Source organism: Cervus canadensis, chromosome 18 (genome assembly GCF_019320065.1).
Source record: "Cervus canadensis isolate Bull #8, Minnesota chromosome 18, ASM1932006v1, whole genome shotgun sequence".
Classification (NCBI taxonomy): Eukaryota; Metazoa; Chordata; class Mammalia; order Artiodactyla; family Cervidae; genus Cervus; species Cervus canadensis.
Genome location: NC_057403.1, coordinates 10,550,713 through 10,572,837, shown reverse-complemented (window position 1 = coordinate 10,572,837; position 22,125 = coordinate 10,550,713). Strand labels below are relative to the sequence as shown.

General features: G+C 46.2%; 2 protein-coding genes and 2 pseudogenes across 2 annotated transcripts in view; 3 read left to right on the top strand and 1 right to left on the bottom strand.

Moving 5' to 3' along the window:
• The window catches only part of LOC122420497, a 67,796-nt gene extending 51,102 nt beyond the window's left edge, over window positions 1-16,694 (top strand). The window contains exons 14-17 of the mRNA XM_043435627.1: window positions 10,571-11,053; window positions 13,858-13,949; window positions 14,849-14,975; window positions 15,382-16,694. Of these exons, the coding sequence (XP_043291562.1) occupies window positions 10,571-11,053; window positions 13,858-13,949; window positions 14,849-14,975; window positions 15,382-16,289 (1,610 nt within the window). The 3' untranslated portion in view covers window positions 16,290-16,694. The remainder of the gene's footprint in view (window positions 1-10,570; window positions 11,054-13,857; window positions 13,950-14,848; window positions 14,976-15,381) is intronic.
• Window positions 925-1,025, top strand: LOC122421805 (annotated as a pseudogene).
• A 2,387-nt stretch (window positions 16,695-19,081) lies between the features above and the next one.
• LOC122420689 (oligosaccharyltransferase complex subunit OSTC-like) lies at window positions 19,082-19,774 on the top strand. Its single transcript, XM_043436087.1, has one exon. The coding sequence runs from the start codon at window positions 19,184-19,186 to the stop codon at window positions 19,553-19,555; it is 372 nt and encodes a 123-aa protein (XP_043292022.1). The 5' UTR covers window positions 19,082-19,183; the 3' UTR covers window positions 19,556-19,774.
• A 423-nt stretch (window positions 19,775-20,197) lies between these two features.
• Window positions 20,198-20,907, bottom strand: LOC122420681 (annotated as a pseudogene).
• Window positions 20,908-22,125: the final 1,218 nt, after the last annotated feature.

The following is a 22,125-nucleotide window of genomic DNA, read 5'->3' as shown; positions in this document are numbered from 1 at the left end:
GAATGTGGCAACTCAAATTAGTATAGACATTAGTAGGGAAAAAAGGCTAGTACAAGAAGATTGTATTGTTGGGAGGAATAGAAGGACATTCTTCTCAAGATTTTTTGTGTAGCCTGAGAGGACTCACATGGGCTATAAAACCAACATGTGGGGGATGTAGGAAGTCATTTGTTTTATACAAAGGATAATTCTTTCAGGAACAAGAGTAAATAAATACGTTTAGTGTGAGAAAGCCTGGTTTTAGCTCAGCTCACAGAGGAGACTCACATGGAAAAACCTCAAATGGAGGAAGTCCTTTTCATCATGTTTTTCAATATGAGAACTCAAACAGAAGAAATCCCAGGAAACATAGCAGGAAATGCTTATAGCCTGATTTGAGAGAATTCATACTGGACAAAAAATTCCAGTTGTATTCTGTTTGGAAAAGTTCTTACATCAAATCATTGTATCTGAGAACTCTGAAATCACGGGGAAATGGTTGCTGTGGAGAGGTTTCATAAACAGCTCTGTTTTCAATATTATAGAAGTAGATATTGGAGAGTGTCTGAGAATGTAATCAATGTAAGGCATGAGGAGTCACAGAACCCACTGACAAGAAGCCCTTCAGTAGGAGTCCTCATTGTGTTCAGCATCAGAGGACTCATATGAGAGCAGATTCTCAATGTAATCTGTGCAGGCAGATCATTCATCTTAGCTCTCCCCTTGTTTGACAGAACAACAGAAAAACAGACTGAAGAGACCCACACTGAATAATAGAAATGAAATGTCTCATTCTGTTTTTACACCAGATTGTCATAAGAAAGACTAAAACCTTGATCACATCAGGACAGCCATCTCTTGATATCCATGGGGGATTGTTTTAGGACCCTACAGATACCAAAATCTGTAGATGCTCAAGTCCCTTATATAAAATGGTGCAGTACAGTGCTTGCTTCGGCAGCATGCATACTAAAATTGGAACAGAGAGGATTAGCATGGCCCCTGTACAAGGATAACAGGCCACTCGTGAAGCACTTCATGTTACTTTAAAAAAATACAATGAAATTGTGAAGTACAGACAGATGTGAAGGGTCAACTGTATGAATATATAGTAAAACAGGTTCTGTTTCTCCAATTTGGGTTCTATTATCTATCTGAACATCTAGAACAAATGTTAAGTAGCATGAGTGAGCCAGGCATCCTTATTTCAGTTTCCTTTGCATGTCCCCAGTGGCTAGGAAATGACTGACGTTACAGCTTAGGAAACTGTTGAGTGAATAAACAGTTGGAAAAATTAAAGAGATGAGGAAAAATTAAAGAGATGAGGAAATCTTCAAAGAGGAGAGTCTGAAGACTAGGCCAGGCTCCCAGGGGAGCGTAGGTAAGGGATGATAAAAGAAATTTTAAAATAGTGCTACAAAGAACTTTGAAATGGTCACATTCCTGGGGATAAGGTCAAAAGTCTATAACCTTGAATGGCTATCAAACATGTTTTGGCAGGAATCCAGCCTATCAGGGTGTGGTCACATACTGTGCAGTCTTTATTCAAGAATACTTCATGTTCTCTGTTACCATCCATTTGCTCTCTAGGACCCATGTAACCTTAATCCTATTATCTGAGGACCACCTTCCCTAGCGTCCAGGTACAGTCTCTGGAGTAATTTCAAGACCTGAAGTGCTTTAACTATTAACTGAAAAAGAAGGAAAGTAAATGAACTAAGCATTGGACTCAAACTTTTTTTGAGGAGAAAAAAACTTCTAAGAGTTCTGAGGAAACATAAGATAAAAACAGTAGTAAGTCAGAAATGAAGAAGAAAAGAGCCCATTTTCTGGATAGATAAGAGTAAATAAATAGCAAGTTAAAAACCTATACAGAGAAAAGAAACTATGCAGATATTCAGCAACACATGTTCCCATTATAGTGTTTTAAACAACTGTCAAAAGAATAAGCCTGCTTGGGACTTCCCTGGTGGTCCAGTGGTTAAGACTCAGCTCTTCCACTGCAAGGGGTGTGGGTTCAGTCCCTGGTTGGGGAACTAAGATCCCCTTGCCATCTGGTATGGCCAAAAAATGAAGAATAAGCCAGCTTTATGTACTGATATGAAACAATCACCAAGAGATATTTGTGTTTCCTAAAAGCATATACCTTTTAACATAGATACCTTAACGTGAACATGTGAAGTGAAAGTGTTAGTCACTCAGTCCTGTCCGACTCTGCAACCCATGGACTATATATAGCCTGCCAGGCTCCTCTGTCCATGGAATTCTCCAGTCAAGAATACTGGAGTGGGTAGCCATTCCTTTCAACAGGGGATCTTGCCAACCCAGGGATCAAACCTGGGTCTCCTGCATTGCAGGCAGATTCACCATCTGAGCCACCAGGGGAAGCCCGCCTTAACGTATATAAAGATGTACAGACATACAGGATACCAATGTCTTTTTTTTCTCCATTAAAAATATACAGGCAAACATACACCAGGTATTAATATAGCAATTGTTACCACTGGGAGAATATAGAAACTATAGGATGTGATTGTCTCCAGAGAAGGAAATTGGGTGAGAGGGTGACCTTCCACTTTGAGAGGTCCTGCCAGTAACTATGCTCATAAAATGGAAGACTGTCACCTTCCTGCTGTGTCACCAGCTCCTGACATAGCATAGGGGCTCAGTAAGTATTTGTTAAGTACAGGAATGAACAAACAGTAAGATGGAAGGATTTCTGGAAAAGTATAAAGTTGGCCCAAGAGAAATGTTAAAACCAACTTTTCCTTAGAACAAAGTAGATAATTAGTTGCATCTCTGTATTAACCCAGGCAGTGAATATTGTCTAGCTTCCTATTAAAAGATAGGTTTCCATAGAACATGAGCTACTCAATGACAGAACACTAGGTGCTTTGTTAACAGGTTCTTTCTGCAACCTATACATAGCATTGTTCTCACTAAAGCACAAAATGAGAAAAATACTGAAAAGGAGAAAATATCTGTAGCTTGTAATAATGAGCACCTGTTTTTACCTATTTTTAGATAATGTGTTCAAAAAAAAAACAACTTATCCTCTAAAATAGTTATAAGAGTTGAGCAGCTACAACAGAGTATAAAATACAGAAACTTAATACCTGTGGCTTAAAGCAGGAATAACCACTTTAACATAGAGGAAAGATTTTGTTATTGATACTTTTTTGAAATGGAACCTAAGAATAAATTGGTAAGGAATGAGCAGGCTCTATTTGGAGAAGGTTATGTTAGAGGGCCATGTAAGACTTAAGTATGTAAAAACACTGACTTCTTTTGAGGGGTTAAAAGGCTAGAAGTGCATGAAGTCCCGTTCTTAAGTCCTGTAATTATTCCAGCCAGCAGCCCCAGAGAAACTCCACAGACCCATTCATGCTGGGGGAGCATGAACGCAAGTCCCTGACCTGGCTCATCTGGGAAGAAGCAGGTGGGGGTTTAAACCAAGGTCCTGTTACCCCATGACCTGCTTAGGCTCCCAAGTAAAAGATGGGAACTTTGCAGCAGCAGCTGTCTTCCCATAACTTACAGATGGGACGCAATTTCAGTGCCAATGAGATTTCCTGAAATTTGAAATATGGGCAAGCATAAGGCTGAAAGGCCCAAATGTCTTGGTGCACTGTTCACCAAAGCACTTAGAAGCTGTGATGTGTCAACAAATACTGCTTGATCACTTGCCAAAATGCAAAGTGCTGGTACAGGGAAGGGTCACCATGATAAACAGGGTGGAAAGGCCCCTGTCTCACTGGGCTTACACTCATTCCAGAGAAGCTACTAGCCTGTGTTGCTGAGTAAATGTAAACCTACTAAAACCTACTAAACCTACTAAAACCTACTAAAACAAACTTACCAGTTCAGTTCTTTAGTTGTGCTGGCCTTTCAAATGTTCACCGGTCACCTGCAGCTAACGACTACTATGTTGGACAGTGCAGATCTGGAATATTCCCTTCACCAAAGAACGTTCCCCTGAGCAGTGCTGTTCTAGAGAGGGTGGAGAGAGAAATTAATGAGCCAGATACTTAAAGGTGGTAATCAATGGTATGAAGAAAAATGAAACAATAGAGTGTATATATGGGGAAGATACAGGAGTAGGGAAGCACGGGTGGGCAATACTGGTTTAGAACTGGGTGGGAAGATAGCTCCGAGATGACATCTGACCTGAGAGCTGGATGGGCAAGGAGAAGCAGAGATTTTAGGAAAGACATCACCTTGGCAGGCAGGTAGCAAGTGCAGTGACTTCTGGATGAGACACTCTTGGGCACATTTGAGGAAAAGATTGTAGCTATGTGAAGCCCTCTTTGGTATAAAAGGCATAAAAGAACAGGGTTTGGTTCCCAGGTGCTCCCTTCTGCAGATTCTCAGCCTCTCCCAGCATGGATCTGTGTAAAAGTTGGTCACTTGCTTAATGGGGCTGTGGTGTTGTAAAAGCCCAGGCAGGTCCTTGGAGGGCTTCATGAAATGGTAGCTGCTGTTACTGATTTGAAAGCCAACTGTGTAAAGATCATCAACAGCTTTGGCACATCCTCCTCTGGGCTTGGCTTAGGAGTTTCCAATGCGTGAGACCCAGTTAGCAGCCTCAGCAGGCCAGTGAGGGTAGACATGTTTAGAAGGTGATGAAGCAAGATGTCCAGAGCTGAGAAGTAAGAAATGGAGAAAGGAGGAGACAGGGTGAGCTGAGGGCATCCTAAACAAAGGGAGGGTGCAACAGGGATGAGGGGAGCGGACCCTGAGCCCCGCAACAGGCTGGTAGAAGGACATTGTAATTAGTTACTATTATTTTTGTGGTCTGGTAGCAAAGCTTTCACTGGAAAACTGGGCACTGAGAGAGAGCTTACCTGAAGGTAGTGGAGAGAGCATGAGAGAAGAAAACAACAGCTTCCATCAGCCTTTACGACTCGCAGTACCTGCCTTAAGATCCCTAATCACTTAGGGTGGGGAAACTGAGGCCCAGAAGGATTAAGCCCCTTGCCCAAAGGCTCAGTGAATTTGTAAAATAGCCCCCTAGCTAGATAGGGAATTGCAGATGGGGGGACTAAATTCCCCCAATCCTACCCCCACCCCCTGGGGGTTTTTCAGCTGGTGGGTTGAAAGCCAGCACTTGGAATTTGTGGCTGAGGGATCATTTTATGCAGCTCCCAAGGCAAGTGGGTAGGTCAGTCAGCCCTGCTTGAGTGAGGTGTGGATCCAGGTTCAGTCTTGCTAGCTAGTACACAGAGCTTTCATTTTCTGTCAAGTGGGGCCGAAAGAGCATTGAGGGTTACCTTTAGAGGGACCGGGCAGTTGTTCCTGAGATGAGACAGAGGACTGAGGTGCCTGGAGTGACACTTACCTCGGCCATTTCAGGTACTGCACAGCATCCAGTAGGTGTTTATGGTAACTGCACAACCAGTGTCCCCCTGAAGGGCTGCTCCAGCAGGGAGAGGGCAGACACACTAAGTCAGCAACAAAGGAGGATAGCTGGTGCTCCCAGCGATGGGGAGGAAGTAAACATATGCTCCAGATTAAAGAAGGGGTGCAGTTAGAGCGAATGAAGTAGAATAGAAAGAACCCAACTTTTTTATAAGGGAGAAAGCACTAAATAAAAATTCCTCTGATTAACCAAGGAATAAAAAACGTAAACTTCATAAATTAAAAAGCTATTAAAAAAAAGCAAAAAAAAAAAGCTATTAAGCAATGTGGAGAATTAAGGTTTTTAAGTGTCATGCATGAGTATTACTCAAAATGGTGCTTGTGGCCCAGCACGGAGCCCCTAGGGAGCCCCACCTTGTTATCCTCAGAGAGAAATTCCAAGCCTTAAGAGCTGTAATTTAAAGAAAAAACTGTACTTTCAAGTCAAGAATGACTGGGCGGGGAGGTGGGAATCAGTTCAGTCGGGTCCGACTCTGCGACCCCATGGACTACAGCACGCCAGGCTTCCCTGTCCATCACCAACTCCCAGAGCTTACTTAAACTCATGTCCATCCAGGAGGGAATAAGCCTCCAGAAATCCTGAGGAAGGGAACTAAATAAATGCTCAAGATAACGCAGGTATGAACTGAGGCAGGCAAGCATCCACATGAAACTAATTCAAAGCCTTATTTGAGAGAAAGTTGGGGCAAGGGTTTGGAAATGGAAGGTCAAATGTCTGTCATGATTTTCATCAAGGAAAAAGTCACTTTAAAAAGTAGGAAAGGCGTGACCGGGCAGCGGCCGTTAAGTGACAGCGTGGCCCAGGAGCTGTTTTTCAATCCTGGAGCGCCCAAGGCCAGTCTGGATGGGCGGCCCCAGCTGGCACTGGGCGACTTCTGACCCCGAGCTGACTCACTCGTCGGATCACGCGCCAACAACGGGCAAAACCTGTGAGGTCCGTGGAGGCCGCTGCCGAGTCGAGGTGTGTAATCAGAAAATTCGGAGAAAGGAAGACAAAAAAAAGCCCTAAGGAGACAGGGAAAGAATGTGGGGGCGGGGGAGTAAAATAAGTCGGGAATCCAGGTGCTCGCTACTCTCGAGGCAAGTGGCCGCGCTCCCGACACCCAGCGTCGCCCAACAAGACAGACTTGCAGCTCGGGAAAGTGTGTATGGAGGCTCCGCCGCACTGACCCAGGAAGGCCGGGAGACGGAACGCGAGAGGAGGATGTGAGAAGCGAGTGCGCCGCAATCCTGCCAAAAGCCTCAGAGGAGCCCAAAGCCTCAATATGGCGGCGCCGGAAGTCCCACGACTTGGAGGCTCCTGGGAGTTGTAGTGCGGCGGGAGCAGACGTACTTCCGTCCAGGCCGGAAGTCGCGACCTTAAGCTCCTAGAACTTGGAGAGGAGGCGGGGCGGCTGTGAAGGGAGCGTAGGCGTCTAAACTCTTCACTGTTAGGAGGAGGGGCCGGGCGCGCTTAGTACACAGTCGTCTGGTGTGGCCATGGGCTCTGCCAAAACCAGCTCCGCAGCCGCCGCAGCTAAGTGCGCGGCGACACACGCGGCAGGTGCTGTGTGGCCACAGACGGCGAGGGAAAGCACGGAGACGGCGAACAAGCAGCCGCTACTCCTAGTCGCTTTCAGATTTTTTTTTTTTAAAGCAGTTGCAGTTACTCCACAGTAATGTAACTGACTTCGTGTGCGCTTGGCGTAGAAAGCCAAACTCCAACCGGGGGAGTTTGCAGCAAAGTAAAGGTTTATTACGTGGAGTGTTTTAAAGGGAAAGATTGGAGAGCCTGGGGTTAATCATCGTTTTTTTGACATTTCTTAATCCTGTTTTTTGGCAACCCACTCCAGTATTCTTGCCTGGAGAATCCGCATGGACAGAGGAGCCTCGTAGGCTCCATAGCGTCGTACAGTTGGAGATGACTTATCAAGACGTCTCTGGCCAGGTGATCCGTGGCTCCAGGATCTGTTAGCTCATCTTGCCCTGGACAGACAGCTTCAGTTTGTATTAAAGTACGATGCTATCCATCACAGCAGTTTTGGTCATCTGACACTGATTGATGTTCAGTTAGCGCGGAATTGAAGTCAGAGGGGACAAGAAAGGGGATACAGTTTTGGATAAGAGAGGTTAAGCGTAAACTCGGCGGGGAAGTTGTTTTGGGGGGGACTCGTTTTCAACAGTAATTTCCTATTCTGCTTTTTACAGGAATATGACAGGGAACATTCCAGTGTTGTCATAGTCCCCCTAAAATCAATGTACTAATTTTATAATGCTTACACGGGGATCTTTCACAACTTTCTTGACCTGTGTTTCAATACTACCTGTGTCTTCCAGTTTTACTCCATCATTTACCACATTGCTCAGGAAATGAGTGTCGTGGAAATAAAGCCCACTCAAAAGAGGACATGCAGAGGCTATTACTCAAGAGTCGAATCTAGCAGGGGAGGTCAACCACTGTCCTTTGTGTTTGAAGTGAAGAGAAGTGAAAGTCGATCAGTCATGTCTGACTCTTTGCGACCCCATGGACTACACAGTCCATGAAAATCTCAAGGCCAGAATACTGGAGTGGGTAGCCTATCCCTTGTCCAGGGGAATCTTCCCAACCCAGGGATCAAACCCAGGTCTCCTACATTGCAGGCGGATTCTTTACCAACTGAGCCACAAGGGAAGCCCAAGAATACTGGAGTGGGTAGCCTGTCCCTTCTTCAGGGGATATTCCTGACCCAGGAATTGAACCGGGGTCTCCTGCATTGCTGGCAGATTCTTTACTAACTGAGCTGAGAGTAAAGCAGATTGGGAGGGGGAGATCATGGTGAAAAAAAAAGAGAAGATTCTGTTTGGAGATTATTGGCTTGGGGGTCAGAAAGAAAAACTGGAAGTTATCAACCAAGTCCTGAGAGCTGGGCTTATTGCCACAGAAGTTGTAGTTCAGAGTTCTGTTCTCTTATACTGGCTTTCCTTTATCTGTATATTCATTCTCTGGGTATCACAGAAGTCATGTCTTCATCTCTGGCTGGCTCCCTGCTCATAAGTAGATTAGTATGGTAAAGTTCCTAGGCGTCCATGTGAACTCTTTGTGTACTCAGATCAGTTCCCTAGTGGGGATCTTGGGAACCCTGGGCCGTGCTGAGGTATAGCAAGTGGGATAGGCGCTGGTACAGCTGTTCTGAGGTGGATCAGAGGCTCAGCGTGGGCTCCATTCGGCCAGAATCTGTCTCCGGGCTGGAACAGGAGCCTCCCTGCTGGGGCCCCTCTGCCTACTGACTCAGCTGGGATGGCTGCGCTGTTGAGTCTGATTGAGATAAATGCTTTGTCCACCGGGCCCCTCAGCCAGCTTTTTTTTATATATATATACTTTTATTTTGCTGTTGCTGCGCTGGCCTTTCTCTAGGGGCGGAGAGTGGGGTCTACTCTCTGTTGCGGTGCTCGGGCTTCTCATTGCAGAGCTGGGGCTCTAGGACGTGGGCTCAGTAGTTGTGGTTCCTCGGCTCTAGAGCACAGGCTAATTATTTGTGATACAGAGGCTTAGTTGCTCCACAGCCTGTGGGATCTTCCCGGATCAGGGATGGAACCCATGCCTCCTGCATTGGCAGGTGGACTTGGACTCTTTACCACTGAGCCTGGTGGCTCTTGCCAGAGACCAAGTTTTGATTACTGGGCCTGGAAGATCCCCTGGAGAAGGAAATGACAACCCACTCCAGTATTCTTGCCTGGAAAATCTGTGGATTGAGGAGCCTGGCAGGCTACAGTCCATGGGGTCCCAAAGAGTCGGACACGACTGAGTGACTTCACTTTAACTTTCATTTTGGCTGGCCTTTGTCTGTGTGTTCATTCTCTGGGTATCACAGAAGTTATGTCTTCATCTCTGGATGGCTTCCTGATATAAGCAGATTAGTCGGGTAAAGTTCCTAGGCATCCATTGTTAGGTTTTGAGTTCATGCTATAAATTCCTCTCCAAGTAGAGCTGTGCTTAACCACTTATACTTACAATAGCAAGGATGAAAGTGCAGGTTTGCTCTTGATATCAGCCATGCCATTTCTGTCTTTATAAAACAAGTCTAATTGAAAGTAAATCATAATTTGTGTTATTTACCTTTTTAAATTTATTTTTTAAATCTTTAAGTCATTCAGAATTAGCATTTCTTCTTGGAGTTGTAGAGAACTTCCTTGTTTCCTGTTACTTTGTGCACGTTCCTTAGCATTTCAGGGCCATCCTGGAGTTCCATTTAGCAAATGCTCTCTGGACTCTATGCCAAGACCCAGCATCCCTGCCTTTCCCAGATATTTTCATTCTTGGCCCCCATGGAGGTGGGATCAGGTTCAAGTCACCTCATGGCTGCAGGCATATATAGCAACACGGTTCTTGTTGTCTCTTGGGGTTTTTTGTTGTTTTTGTTATTCTGTGTTGAGATATAATTTATATATCATAAAGTTCACCCTTTGAAAGTAACAGTTCAGTGGTTTTTATTATATTCACAAGGTTGTGCAACCATCAGTATGATCTCATTTCAAAACAGTTTCTATATCCTAAAGAAGTTGTCACCCCCCAACCCCCTCAACTCTCCCATCTCCTGGAAACCACTCATCTACTCTGTCTCTCTATATTTGTTAATTTTGGACATTTCATATAAATAGAACGATACATATGTGGCCTTTTGTGTCTGGTTTCTTTCACTTAGCATAAGGTTGTCAAGGTTCATTCATGCTGTGGTATGTATCAAAACTTCATTCCTTGTTATTACCAAAGACAAATGTATGGATAGATCTTATTTTGTTTATTCATTTATCATTTTACGGACATTTAAGTTGTTCTCCTTTTTTGGCAATTATGAATAATGCTGCTGTGAACATTCTTGTACAAGTTTTTGTGTTGACATGTGTTTTTAATTCTTTTGGATTGAAACCCATGTATCATTATATAAAGCTATGTGTAACTTGTTGAGAAGCTACCAGACTGTTTTGCTAAGTAGTGTAGCATTCTGTATTCCTACTACCAGTGGGCAAGAGTTCTAGGTTTTCCACAACCTCACCAACAGCTGTTACCACCCATCCTTGATAATAGCCATTCTAGAGACTGGGAAGTGGTATTTCACAGTGGTTTTTGATTTGTATTTTCCTGGTGGCTAACAACGTTGCAAAACTTTTCATGCGTTTTTTTGCCCATCTGTCTTGCTCTGTTTTCAACTTGCAGAGTATTCTGAGGCTCAGTTGGAACCTCAATTGGATCCTTTTCCTGCTGGGAATCACCTGATGAAGATCGAGGTGGTTGAAGTCCTCACCCTGAACCAGGAGATGGCTGTTCCCCGGAATGCCCAGATCCGGGCCCTGTATGCTGAAGATGAGGGCCTGAGCCCAGAGGTTCTCAGGGAGCCCCCTCAGCATCTGGATAAGGCTACGGCTGATCCTGAGACGGCTCGGCAGAGGTTCCGGGGGTTCCACTTTGAGGAGGTGGCTGGTCCCCGTGAGGCGCTGGCCCGGCTCCGGGAGCTCTGCCGCCAGTGGTTACTGCCCGAGGCGCACTCCAAGGAGCAGATGCTGGAGCTGCTGGTGCTGGAGCAGTTCCTGGGCGCGCTGCCCGAGAAGCTGCGGCTGTGGGTGGAGTCACAGCACCCAGTGGACTGCCGGCAGGCAGTGGCCCTGGTGGAGGACGTGACCTGGATTTCTGAGGAGGAAAGTGAGTTCCATGGAAGGGTGGGAAGATGGCTGCTCCTGGGAGGGTGTCTTGAGGGTGGGAGCAAAGGAACCCAGGCTTCCTGACGGGTGGCAGAAGGGTGGTGCCCACTCCATCTAGGCCAAGGGCATCTGCTTCCTCCTCTTCCCCAACCCCATTTGGGGAATCAGAGTTTTAGATCATCAGTCCCCAACCTTTTTGGCACCAAGGAATGTTGTAAAAGACAGTTTTTCCACAGACAGGCATGGACGGTGTAGTTTGGGCTATAATGGAAACCACGGGGATCAGACGATGGAGCTTTGCTCTCTTACCCACCACTCACCTCCTGCTGTGTGGCCTGGTTCCTAACAGGCCTTGGGCTAGTACCTGTGTGTGACCCAGGGATTGGGGACCCCTGCTTTAGATGTTTCCTTGCTGACATAGCTGTCACTACCACAAGGTCAAAGGACTTTGAGAACGGCCTCATCCCTGGACCTGTTTGTGGAAATGGAAGGTCTCAGGCCCCACCTCAAAGCTGCTGAAACTCTTGGGTGGTCCTGGCACTGTGTCCCTTTTTTTTTAATTGGAAGATAATTGTTTTACAGTGTTATGTTAGTTTCTGCTGTACAACAATGTAAATCAGCCATAAATATACATATGTCCCCTCCCTCTAGAACCTCCCTCCCACCCTGGCACTGTGTTCTTTAATGAGCCCTCCACACATTTCTGATGGAAGCCAGCAGATAATGTGCTTCATTTTTATCCTTCTGCGATCCCTGCTGCATCCATCTCAATCACAGAGGTGTATGTATATGTATTTCTGGCGTGGCTTCTAACATCACACACTCATTGGGGGCTGTGGATAAGATGATGACTGAGACAGACAGGACTCATGGACTCATGAGCTCAACAAGCCTCCAACCTAGCAAGAAAGATAGGAGTCAGACAAATGAACATGCGTCTGACAGCAATGGAGTAGAGTGGGTGACAGTAGTGGTGGGCCAGGGAGATGGTACATGTTTGGGATGTATTGGGGATCCAGCCTTGATGAGACTTGATCTTCATTAGGCTGACTTCTATGGAGCACAGGGACACCTGTTTGCTCACCTCCACTTTCTATGTCCATGATGGGTAGTCGAAAGATGCTTCTTGAGTGAATGAATGATTGACTGATTGACTTTGATGCTTGAGGAGGAGGGAGGGAATCTGAGCCTGGAGAGTGGCATCCAGAGAACAGAGCTTCCTGGAGAAGCAGATGTGGGCAGAGAGCGGGGCTGGCAGCCGCAGGAGTGGTCTCTTCATGTGCACCGAGTCTGGGGTGCTGTGATCAGCAGGCTGAGGGTCCCAAAGGTACCCACATTGGAACCCCTTGAACCTCACATGGCGAAAGGGACAAGGGACTTCACATGTGTGATAAAGTTAAGGATCTAGAGATGGACAGGTTAACCTGGATTATTTGGAAGGACCCAAGGTCATTGCAAGGATCCTTATGAAGACAGGCAGGAGGGTCACAGTCAGAGTAGGAGATGTGACTGCTGAAGCAGCGGTGCTATAAGGGAAGTGTCATGAGCAGCGAGCCTCCGGGAACTGGAAGGAGCAAGGAATACATTCTCCCTAAGCCTCCAGAAGGAATACAACCCTGGGAGCACTTTGATTTTAGCCCCTTGAGTTTGTGTCAAACTTCTGATCTCCATAGCTGTAACACAGCAAATTCGTGTTATTTTGAGCCACTGTCGTGGCAGCTTGTTACAGCAGGGAACTAATATAGGTGCCAGGAAGACGGTTGTCAAGCTCATGAGATGAAAGTCAGTGAGTCCATGTCACACCACGGGGGTTAACGAAACCAATTAGTATTACAGAAGATGATGGGATAGGCTTTCCAAGGAACCCTGTATTTTTGGTCAGCATATCTGTTGAACTTCTTGGCTGTGGCCGCTATGAACCCTTGCACAGAGTGGTCCAAGGGAGAAATACAATTTATTGAAAATGTCCAGAGTGATTCAGGTTCAGGCATGGCTAGACCCAGCGGTTCCAAATGTCTTCAGGGCTTGTCCTCTGCTATATCATACCTCTGGTAGCTTCACTCAAATGCACACTGTTTTCATGTAGGGGCTCCCAGCATGGGATTTCTCTTTCCTATATGTTCCAGCAATTGCCTCTTTGGCTCTCATCGGCTAGGTGGGGGGCCGGGGTTTGTCCCTGATCCAGTCATTTTGGCCAGGAGGAAGCGACAGTTTGGCGGGCCAGCCTGAGTCATATTGTGTGTCCCCTTGATAGTGGCGGGGGCAGTGGGGGGAGGGGAGGGCATCATCATTATAGAAGCCCAAGGACCGTGTGGGGACACATGGGGACAGTCACATCAAAGCATCACAAAGCTGGGCAGAGCTGTTTTCTAAGGTGGAAGAAACTTGGTAAAATTTGCATCAAGATGTGTTTGAGGGAATGAGTCTGGTCCTGGCAGCCAGAGGAAGTCCCACCCTCCATGGGGAGGGTGGAGGAAGGGAGAGAGAAAGGGAGGGAAAGAGGACTCGGAGGCCAGCAGTGGGTCTCTGTGTTTGAGGAGAAGTTGTGAAGCCAGCTGCTGAGGTGGTGTGGCGGTGACACGGCTGCCTCAGTGGAGGCCTGGCTCCAGAACAGTCCTTGGAGAGGCAGGGAGAGGGGCCAGCAGGAGGGACGCCGGTGCCCTGTGGTCACATACATGGGGTTCGGGCACAGGTCAGAGGGGGCACTGATGGGATGAGCTGTGGGTGTGTGCCGGCCCCAGGCATCCCAGAGCCAGAGGTGGGCTGCCCTTGCCCTGCTAATCCTGTGCTGACGTCTCTTCTCAGCGCTGCCCACCCAGGGCCCCCCCGGCACTCTCCCTCCCGTGGCTCAGCAGGAGAATGACACGGCCACCTGGCCCGCAAAGGCACTGCCTGAGGTGAGTGGGGAGTGTCGCACTTTGCTTCTCTAGTCCTGACTTCCCCAACAGGCCTGCCATCCAGTGTCCATAATTCATTGGAGACCATGATGGGGCACAGTGACCCGGAGTCAGAAAATCTGGACAGAAGAGGAAGAAGGGCCAAGTGAGAGGCAGGGAGCCTTGAGCCCTGGCATGCAGATGACAGCTGGATCTCAGTTAAAACAAAAGAGCCTTCATTTTCTAGAAACACAGACTTGGGTGTTTGTGACTAAAACAAAGCCTGGTATTTGCTTCAAAATAACCAGAGCCAGGGTGTAGACAAAACAGGACTGGTCCTGTCTTACTGACTGTTGAGACTCAGAAAGTGGCCAGTAATGGTGTGTGTATGGCCTTGGTCAGGGCTGACACCTGGCTTGAGCACAGAAGTGGTCTCGTGTAATGAGTGGTCTGAGGCAGGCTTCAGGCATGGCTGTATTCAGGTGCTCCAGCCTCTTGCTTCTCAAGCAGGTTCTGCCCCTTGTAGGCAGAGTGCTTCCCACACATAGGGCAATGGATGACCTCTTACTCCCAGAGTCCTGGTCAGCATCTTGTAAGGACTGACCATACTGCAGCTGGTCTGCCGCCCCAGCCCGAGGCAACCCGAGGGGTAGTTCCCTGTGGGAGGTCTTGGGGAAACAGAAGGCAGTTTGTGGCACTTGTATTCCTTGTGAAGGAACTCCAACCTGGGTCCCAGACTCTGGTTTCGTCACAACACACTCATTGGACCTCTTACGGGCCCCAGGCAGTGTTTCCCAGTAAACCTCCAAAGCTGGGGGACACCAGCACGGTGAGCTCTGTTGGAATGTCCCTCCCAGTCTCTCTTCTGTACCTACCAAGGACTCTGACCTTCCTGCTGGGACACATGTGTGACGTTGCAGGATCCGGTGACCTTCCTGGACGTGGCCGTGGACTTCAGCACGGAGGAGTGGGGGCTGCTGGACCCGATGCAGCGGACTGAGTACCACGACGTGATGCTGGAGACCTTTGGACACCTAGTGTCTGTGGGTAAGGCCCCGCCACCGTCCCGGGACTGGGATGTCCCAGAGGCTCTAATTCCAGGCTTATATCTCCTCTGGGCCCAGCGCAAGGCCTACATGTGCCCTCAAGAGTCCCTTGCAGCCTCCAGGCCTTTAGCTGACGCTGTAGACCTAGAGGGGCAGGCAAGGTGTGAACAGAGGCAGCTTCAGGTCCAGTGAAGGACTGATTTGCTGTCCAAACCCCAAGGGAATATGAGAACCCAGACGCTCAGGCTTCTGCCGAGCTCTGCTGCTTCAGTGCTTCGGTCTCCCTCCCCAGCCTGCGTGGCTGCACTTGGGGCGGGAGGGAGCTTCTGGATATCTGATTATGTCTTACTGTCAAACCGTTTCAGCATTTTCTCCCCACGCGGTCCACAAGTCTGGGTTTCTTTCAGGGTGGGAGACGACCCTGGACAGCAAGCAGTTAACACCACAGCCCGGCCCTCCTGAGGAGGGGCCCGCCTGCCCCCTAAAGGAGGAGGAGGGGTCCTCGGCGGATGACGCCCGGCCCTCCACCTCCGGAGAGGCTCTGCAGGCCGGGGCCCCCGGGGTCTGGGACGCAGCGCTGAAACCGGTGACACTCACTTCGGAAAAAACCCTACCCCCGCAGCCGTCCGGGGACAGCTCCCATCCCCAGGCAAACACAGGCCCCGACCGCGGCTGCGTTTCCCTTCAGAGGGCTGTTCCTAGAAAGCGCTTGCGCAAGCGCGACCCCCGGCTTAAAAAGGGGACACGCGGCGCATGCGTAAAGCTTCCTCCAAAGCGCGGCTGCGCGGGGAAGGCCGTGAAGAGCGGCGGCGACGCGGGCAGGAGGCCCTGTGCCCGGAACGCCCCGCAGATCACCTTCACGCGAATTCACAAAGGGAGCCAGGTGTGCCGGTGCAGCGAATGCGGGAAGACGTTCCGGAATCCCAGGTACTTCTCGGTGCACAAGAAGATCCATACGGGAGAGAAGCCTTATGTGTGTCGGGACTGCGGGAAGGCGTTCGTGCAGAGCTCCTCCCTCAGGCAGCACCAGAGGGTTCACACCGGGGAGAGACCCTTCGCGTGTCACGAGTGCGGGAGGACTTTCAACGACCGCTCGGCCATCTCCCAGCACCTGCGGACCCACACCGGGGCCAAGCCCTACCCGTGCCCGGACTGCGGCAAAGCCTTCCGCCAGAGCTCCCATCTCATCCGGCATCAGAGGACTCACACCGGCGAGCGCCCCTACACTTGTAGCAAGTGCGGAAAGGCCTTCACGCAGAGCTCGCACCTGATAGGGCATCAGAAAACTCACAGCAGGGTGAAATGCAAGAAGTAATAGCCTGCCTCCTAGCCCTCAAGCCATTTGAGGTGGCGTCACCTTTGCAGCAGTGTCACCTTAGGAAACCTGGTTGGGATTCGGATATGAATAAAAAGTCTCTGGTGATGAAATTCTCAAGACCAAATGACGACCAGGGACACCGCCCTGCACTTAAGAAAAGCAGTGGGGAGTTAATGCTAATAAATACATCACTCGCTCCTAGGTGTTTGCTCAGTTGATTTGCTGTTCTAATTTGTTTGTTCATTGGTTGTTAAAAGTGATACTCGTGAAACCTGAAAGTGCTTATAATGTAAGTTTAAAAAAAAAATACCAAGAAGTCTGCACTGATATTTGTGTAAAGTATTTATGCATATAGAGAAGGGTTGAAAGAGAACATAGATAAATAAACTTTATATTTCTGTAGTAGGGTCTCTGTGTTTTTTTCCACCTATTTAATTAACCATCTTTTCACTAATGACTTAGTTAAAAGAAGCAATGTTGAAACAAAAGGATGGGCCCTGGTGGACCCGGGAATTTGTCCCGGAGTGCATAAGGGGAGTGTGTGGGGAGGCAGGTGAAGGAAATGCTCTGGGAGCATGATCAGCAGGTAGGAGGGCGGGTGTTGCACTAACCTCCTTCAGATGAATGAACATCTGTCAGGGTTATATGAGCAGCCTGGATGGTGAACTAGAGGATGACCAACCAAGGGAATGGTGGATGATGCCACCAGGAGGGCCAGCAGTGCCCTAGTCTCATGGCAGGAGCCTCTGTACTCACCACTCTGTCACTAAAGGAAACATGGAAGTAATAAAGGTTCAGTTAGGAAAAATTTCAGGCTGTGGGTAACTTCATGTCATAAGTTGACTGCTTCAGAAGGCCAGAGACACCTCATCTCTGGTGTGAATGTAGTAAGAGTTCACACTTAACATAGGATAAAGTGATGCAGGATTTATTACATTGTGTCAGCTGAAGCCTGGAGAAAATGGAGAAGGGTCCCATTCACAAGCTAAGATCTGGCTTTCTTCTGCCTCATATCCACAGATCACAGAACGTAGAAACAATCACCATTACAGCTGTTCTTTTGGAACTGGAATTTAATGAATGCCAACCATCTGGACAACCAAGAGAGCTCCCATGTGGCTTCAGTATCTTCTTGGTGTGCACAATAATCTTCTAGGTTGGCAGTCTTCTTTCTATTTGTGGGGACAGAAACTGTTAGCAGCAGAGCCAAGAGATCTACATATATTTAGTTATTTGCTCAACAAGCAGGCCTTGAATGCCTACGGAAAAGAATTCAAAGGCCATGTGAGAATCATCTTCCAGCCCCTAGGGGCTTAGATTGTAATTGGAAAACTATGGCCAATGGAAAATAGGAAAAGGTAAAGCTGAAACATAAAGGATTAAAGCAATTTTTCAGGGCTCTAATAACAGTCAAATAAGGACTTTGGCGTATGAGAGTGGAGCTTTTTCAGAGTAGGGAATGAGCTAATGGATGACCAATTCCTCAGGATCTTCATCCACCAAATTATATGGTCTTCCTTCTTTTCCTAGCTCTTCATTCACAATTGCCACTTCCAGTATTGTTCATGATATTTGTGTATGTCAAGACCTACTGGAGGTTAGTGTCAAGTTTGAAACAATCCCTCAAGGGACACTTTAAAAATTGGAGGTTATGTGTTTATGTCTAGAATTAGAATGATAGGACTTAACTCATACTGGAGAGTATGACAATATTAGTGTGGTAAATCTATTAAGTGGAGTTCTCATCTGGTTGCATATTAAAGAACTCATACCTAAGAAAAACTGCATAATGTGATCAATGGTGGGAAGTCTTTCACCTGGTGCTCCCACCTGTTGACATTACATAATTTGTACTACAGAGAGGATCCATGAATGCCATGAATGTGGGAGGCTTTCTGCTGGAGTTCTAAACTAATTAGGCATCAGAAAACTCATACTGAAGAAAAACTGTTCTGTTGCAATCAATGTGGGAAGTCTTTCAGTCATTTCCTTTATTTCCTTTATTTTAATGTCTATCAAATAATGGAGAGAAGTCTTAATGAGTACAGTTAATATAAGACATCTTTCCTTCAGAGCTCTGATGTAATTTCACATCAAAGAACTCACACTGAAGAGAAAGAAGCCTTTCTCTTCAATGTGAAAGTGTAATCAGTTGGGAAATGCTTCAGTTGGAGTTCTCACTTTGTAATGTCACTTCAGAGAACTCACACTGGAGAAAAACTTCATAAATGTCATGGGAAAAGTATTCCCAATGGAACTCTCACCTTATTGGACATCAAAGAATCCATATTGGAGAGAATCTCTGTAAATGTAACCAATGTGGGAAATCTTTAGATGGAGATTTTTATCTTATTGTGAATCAGAAAATTCATATATAGGAGGAAAAACCACATGAATGTAATGTGAAAAAGCCTTCAGCAGACCATCTGACTTATGGAACACCAAAGAATTCATAGTGAAAAAAACTTTATGCATATAATCAGTGAAGAAATGCTTTCACGTGGTGCTCTTCCCTTGTTGCATATCAGAGAACTCATCCTTGAAGAAAACTAACAGTTTTTAGTATAATGACATATGGTCAATCTCTGCACCTCTGCTTTTGTAGGACTCCTTAAAAGACAATCCTACTAAAGGTGATCAACTAAACAGTGTTCTTAATAGCACTGAGGCCTAGATTTGAGAAGGAACAAGGACAATAAAATAGGCACTGATGTGGGGAAATGTTTCCTTAGATGATTAAAGATTCAGTTGATGGGGCCTGTTTCCGGGTGGCGCGTGGGGCTTGAGGCCGACAGCTTCCCCTGCCGCCGCCAACATGGAGTTTGTACCGAGTCCCGTTCTTAGTGCTCGAATGCCTGAACCTGAAGCTGAAGAAGCCGCCCTGGGTGCACATGCTGTTGGCCATGACGGTGTACGCTCTGGTGGTGGTGTCTTACTTCCTCATCACCGGAGGAATCATTTATGATGTTATTGTTGAGCCTCCAAGTGTCGGCTCCGTGACTGATGAACACGGCCATCAGAGACCAGTCGCTTTCTTAGCCTACAGAGTAAATGGACAGTATATTATGGAAGGACTTGCATCCAGCTTCCTGTTTACAATGGGAGGTTTAGGTTTTATAATCCTGGACCGATCCAATGCACCAAACATCCCCAAACTCAATAGGTTTCTTCTTCTATTCATTGGATTCGTGTGTGTCCTATTGAGTTTTTTCATGGCTAGAGTATTCATGAGAATGAAACTGCCGGGCTATCTGATGGGTTAGAGTGCCTTTTGAGAAGAAATCAGCAGGTACTGAATTTGCTTCTGTTAATGAAATTTTAAAGGCTGTACCAGTCCTCAGATACGAAATACAGAGAAGGATGAAAAGCAGCAGAAAAGAAACATCTACTGAAAACATAGGAAGCATATTAAAGCATGGACTAGAATACCTTCTTGGTGTCAGAGACAAGCTTATCAGTATTTTTTCCTGCTGGCCTTCACTGATGTACCAATGATGTTAAGTGACATTTTCGTTTTTGGGTTTTTTTTTTTTCATTTCTTAAAATGTACTTCATTTCTATAGCTATAATATTGAATAAAGTGATTATTTTTTACAAATCCCTTAACATTTTTTGGAGGTGACTTTTCTGACCTTCAGAAATTAATGTAAAATCAGGATGCGTGATCCCATAAGCTGAGAACTCTGGACAGCTGATCAGCTTTACCAATGGTGCTTTGCCTTTGAACAGAGTGTGTGACAGTACATCATTTCAGATATATATGGAAGACTTTCAGGAACAATAAGATGTATGAAAGGAGCAGAAATAAATAGTTTTTCTAATTAAAAAAAAAAGATTCAGTTGATGAAAATGTAGTATCAGTGTTTTTTACTTATAGTATCAATGTTCTTTTTTACTTAAATATTTTACCGTTTGGGGATATCTAATCTGTTTTATGTGGATTCTGTAGTTTCTAATGTTTATGCAGAGTCTGTAATTATATGAAGTGAAAAATACATTATGTACATGATCATGCTGTCATAATGTTTTTTTTTATAAAAGCTGAAAATTTTTTTTCTGTCATTTCACAAAACATCTTTTGTTGACATTCTACAAATTATGCCATCCAATAATGTTCCAATACTTTCTTCTTGTGAAGATAGTTTATATACCTTTTTGACTTCTGTAATATTTGTTATTTCGGGGAGATTTTTCAGAGGAAACTGATGACCTTCTACCTGAGATATTAGGTATTCTTGATTTGTTTTTTACCCTCTTCAATATAAGCAATCAAAACTGAAGTATCATTTGCTGAGATACCAAATTTTTTCAAGGCCTCTGAAATATTGTTATTTGGGGGAAGATTGAAAATAACTTCAGTAGATAGAGTTCTTGTCTTCACTTTCCCCAGTTTGTAGAGGTGAACTGCTTTGTTTGCGGCCACAATTATCTGAAATGGATCAACAATCACTATAGGGTTTATTAATGAGCCATCAATGGCACCTTCCATGGCCTTTTTTCTCAAGCCCGCAGCATTTTTTACATCTTTAAATAACAGAAGTGTCACCCTGTATTCAGGAAATAGGTCCAGCTGATGTGTTAACTGCATTTCATAGATAAGCAGGATGCTACATCGCGTCCCCGTCCGTCTTGTAAGATATCTGTCATAATGTTTAAAAAAAATGTTTGCACATGGACGAGAATAAAAGTGGAATGGGTAAATAGTTTGTTGGTCCCATTTAAAAATATTTAAATGCTCCTATGATACTTAACAAATTTTAAAAAACCAGAACAAAAATAGAATCGTGTGGACTATCTCCTTCTTTGTCTGAGGATATCAGGAAGAAGCAGGATAAAGAACTGAGAGGCTAAGTGTACCTGGCTTCTGGGAAGTAAAAAATGTGTGACAACCACACCTCCTATCATTCTTAGGTTCCAGGGATTTACCATTAAGAGTACCCAGTAGTTCCTCTGGAGGGGACTTGAAATCCATTGAAGAATCTCATCACAGAAGTGAAAGTTCCAGATAAGAGACCAGACAAGAAATTCAGGCAAGGCTTTATTGGGATTTGTGCTGCAGCTCAGGGGAGGGAAAACAAGTAACAGCTTCCTTTGCTGGCTTCCTGAGGAGGAGGAGACAGCTGTGGCGAGAGAGCAGGGGTGTATCCAGGAGTCGGGCTGGAGCGGTCACTTTGGTGGTCTGCCCACCCCCTGGGTGGCGCTCTGTACAGGGTGCCTGCCAGTACCCTGCTTCTGCTCAGTTTTTGGTCTTTCTGTATCTCATCACTGATAATGTGCCCCAACTGTGTATGCACACAGCTAGTTTTAGTCCCTTTTAGCTTCTTAGTTTTTTGTTGTTGGAGGAGACCACTTGTCCAGGTGCAGGCACTGCAGCAAAGGATCCCAGGGTTCAGGTCCCAGCCTGTCTCAGGAGGGAACAGCTTCAACCCTTTCCCATCTCCTGAGTGTATCTCACCTGAGTGTCTGACCTGAAACAAGCTTGGGATCCATTCCACGAGCTGGCTATGGTTTTCCTGGTGGTCAGTGTTTGCTGTTTTCACTTAATGAAAGAAAATCTGTATTTTAGGGAGGAACAAGAAAAAGTTAAACCAAAAATTGTTCGCACCTCCTCTCCCTCCCTAATGTGCAGTGTGCATCTATATTAGACATTAACCAGAGCTCTTCAGAGATGGGAGTGTTTGCTTGACCATCCTTCTGACACCAGCAATGTAACTTCTTAAAGAGAATGGCATTTGTCCCCACCTCTGTAGTGGGTCCAAAAGCTCCTTCCCTATTGGATCCAACTATTTGCTGAAATCAAACCCTCAGCAACAAGAAGCCCTCTGCCAGGTTC

Coding starts and splice junctions, on each gene's coding strand:
- LOC122420689 (XM_043436087.1), top strand. CDS start 19,184: ATGCTGTTGGCCATGACGGTGTACGCTCTGGTGGTGGTGTCTTACTTC.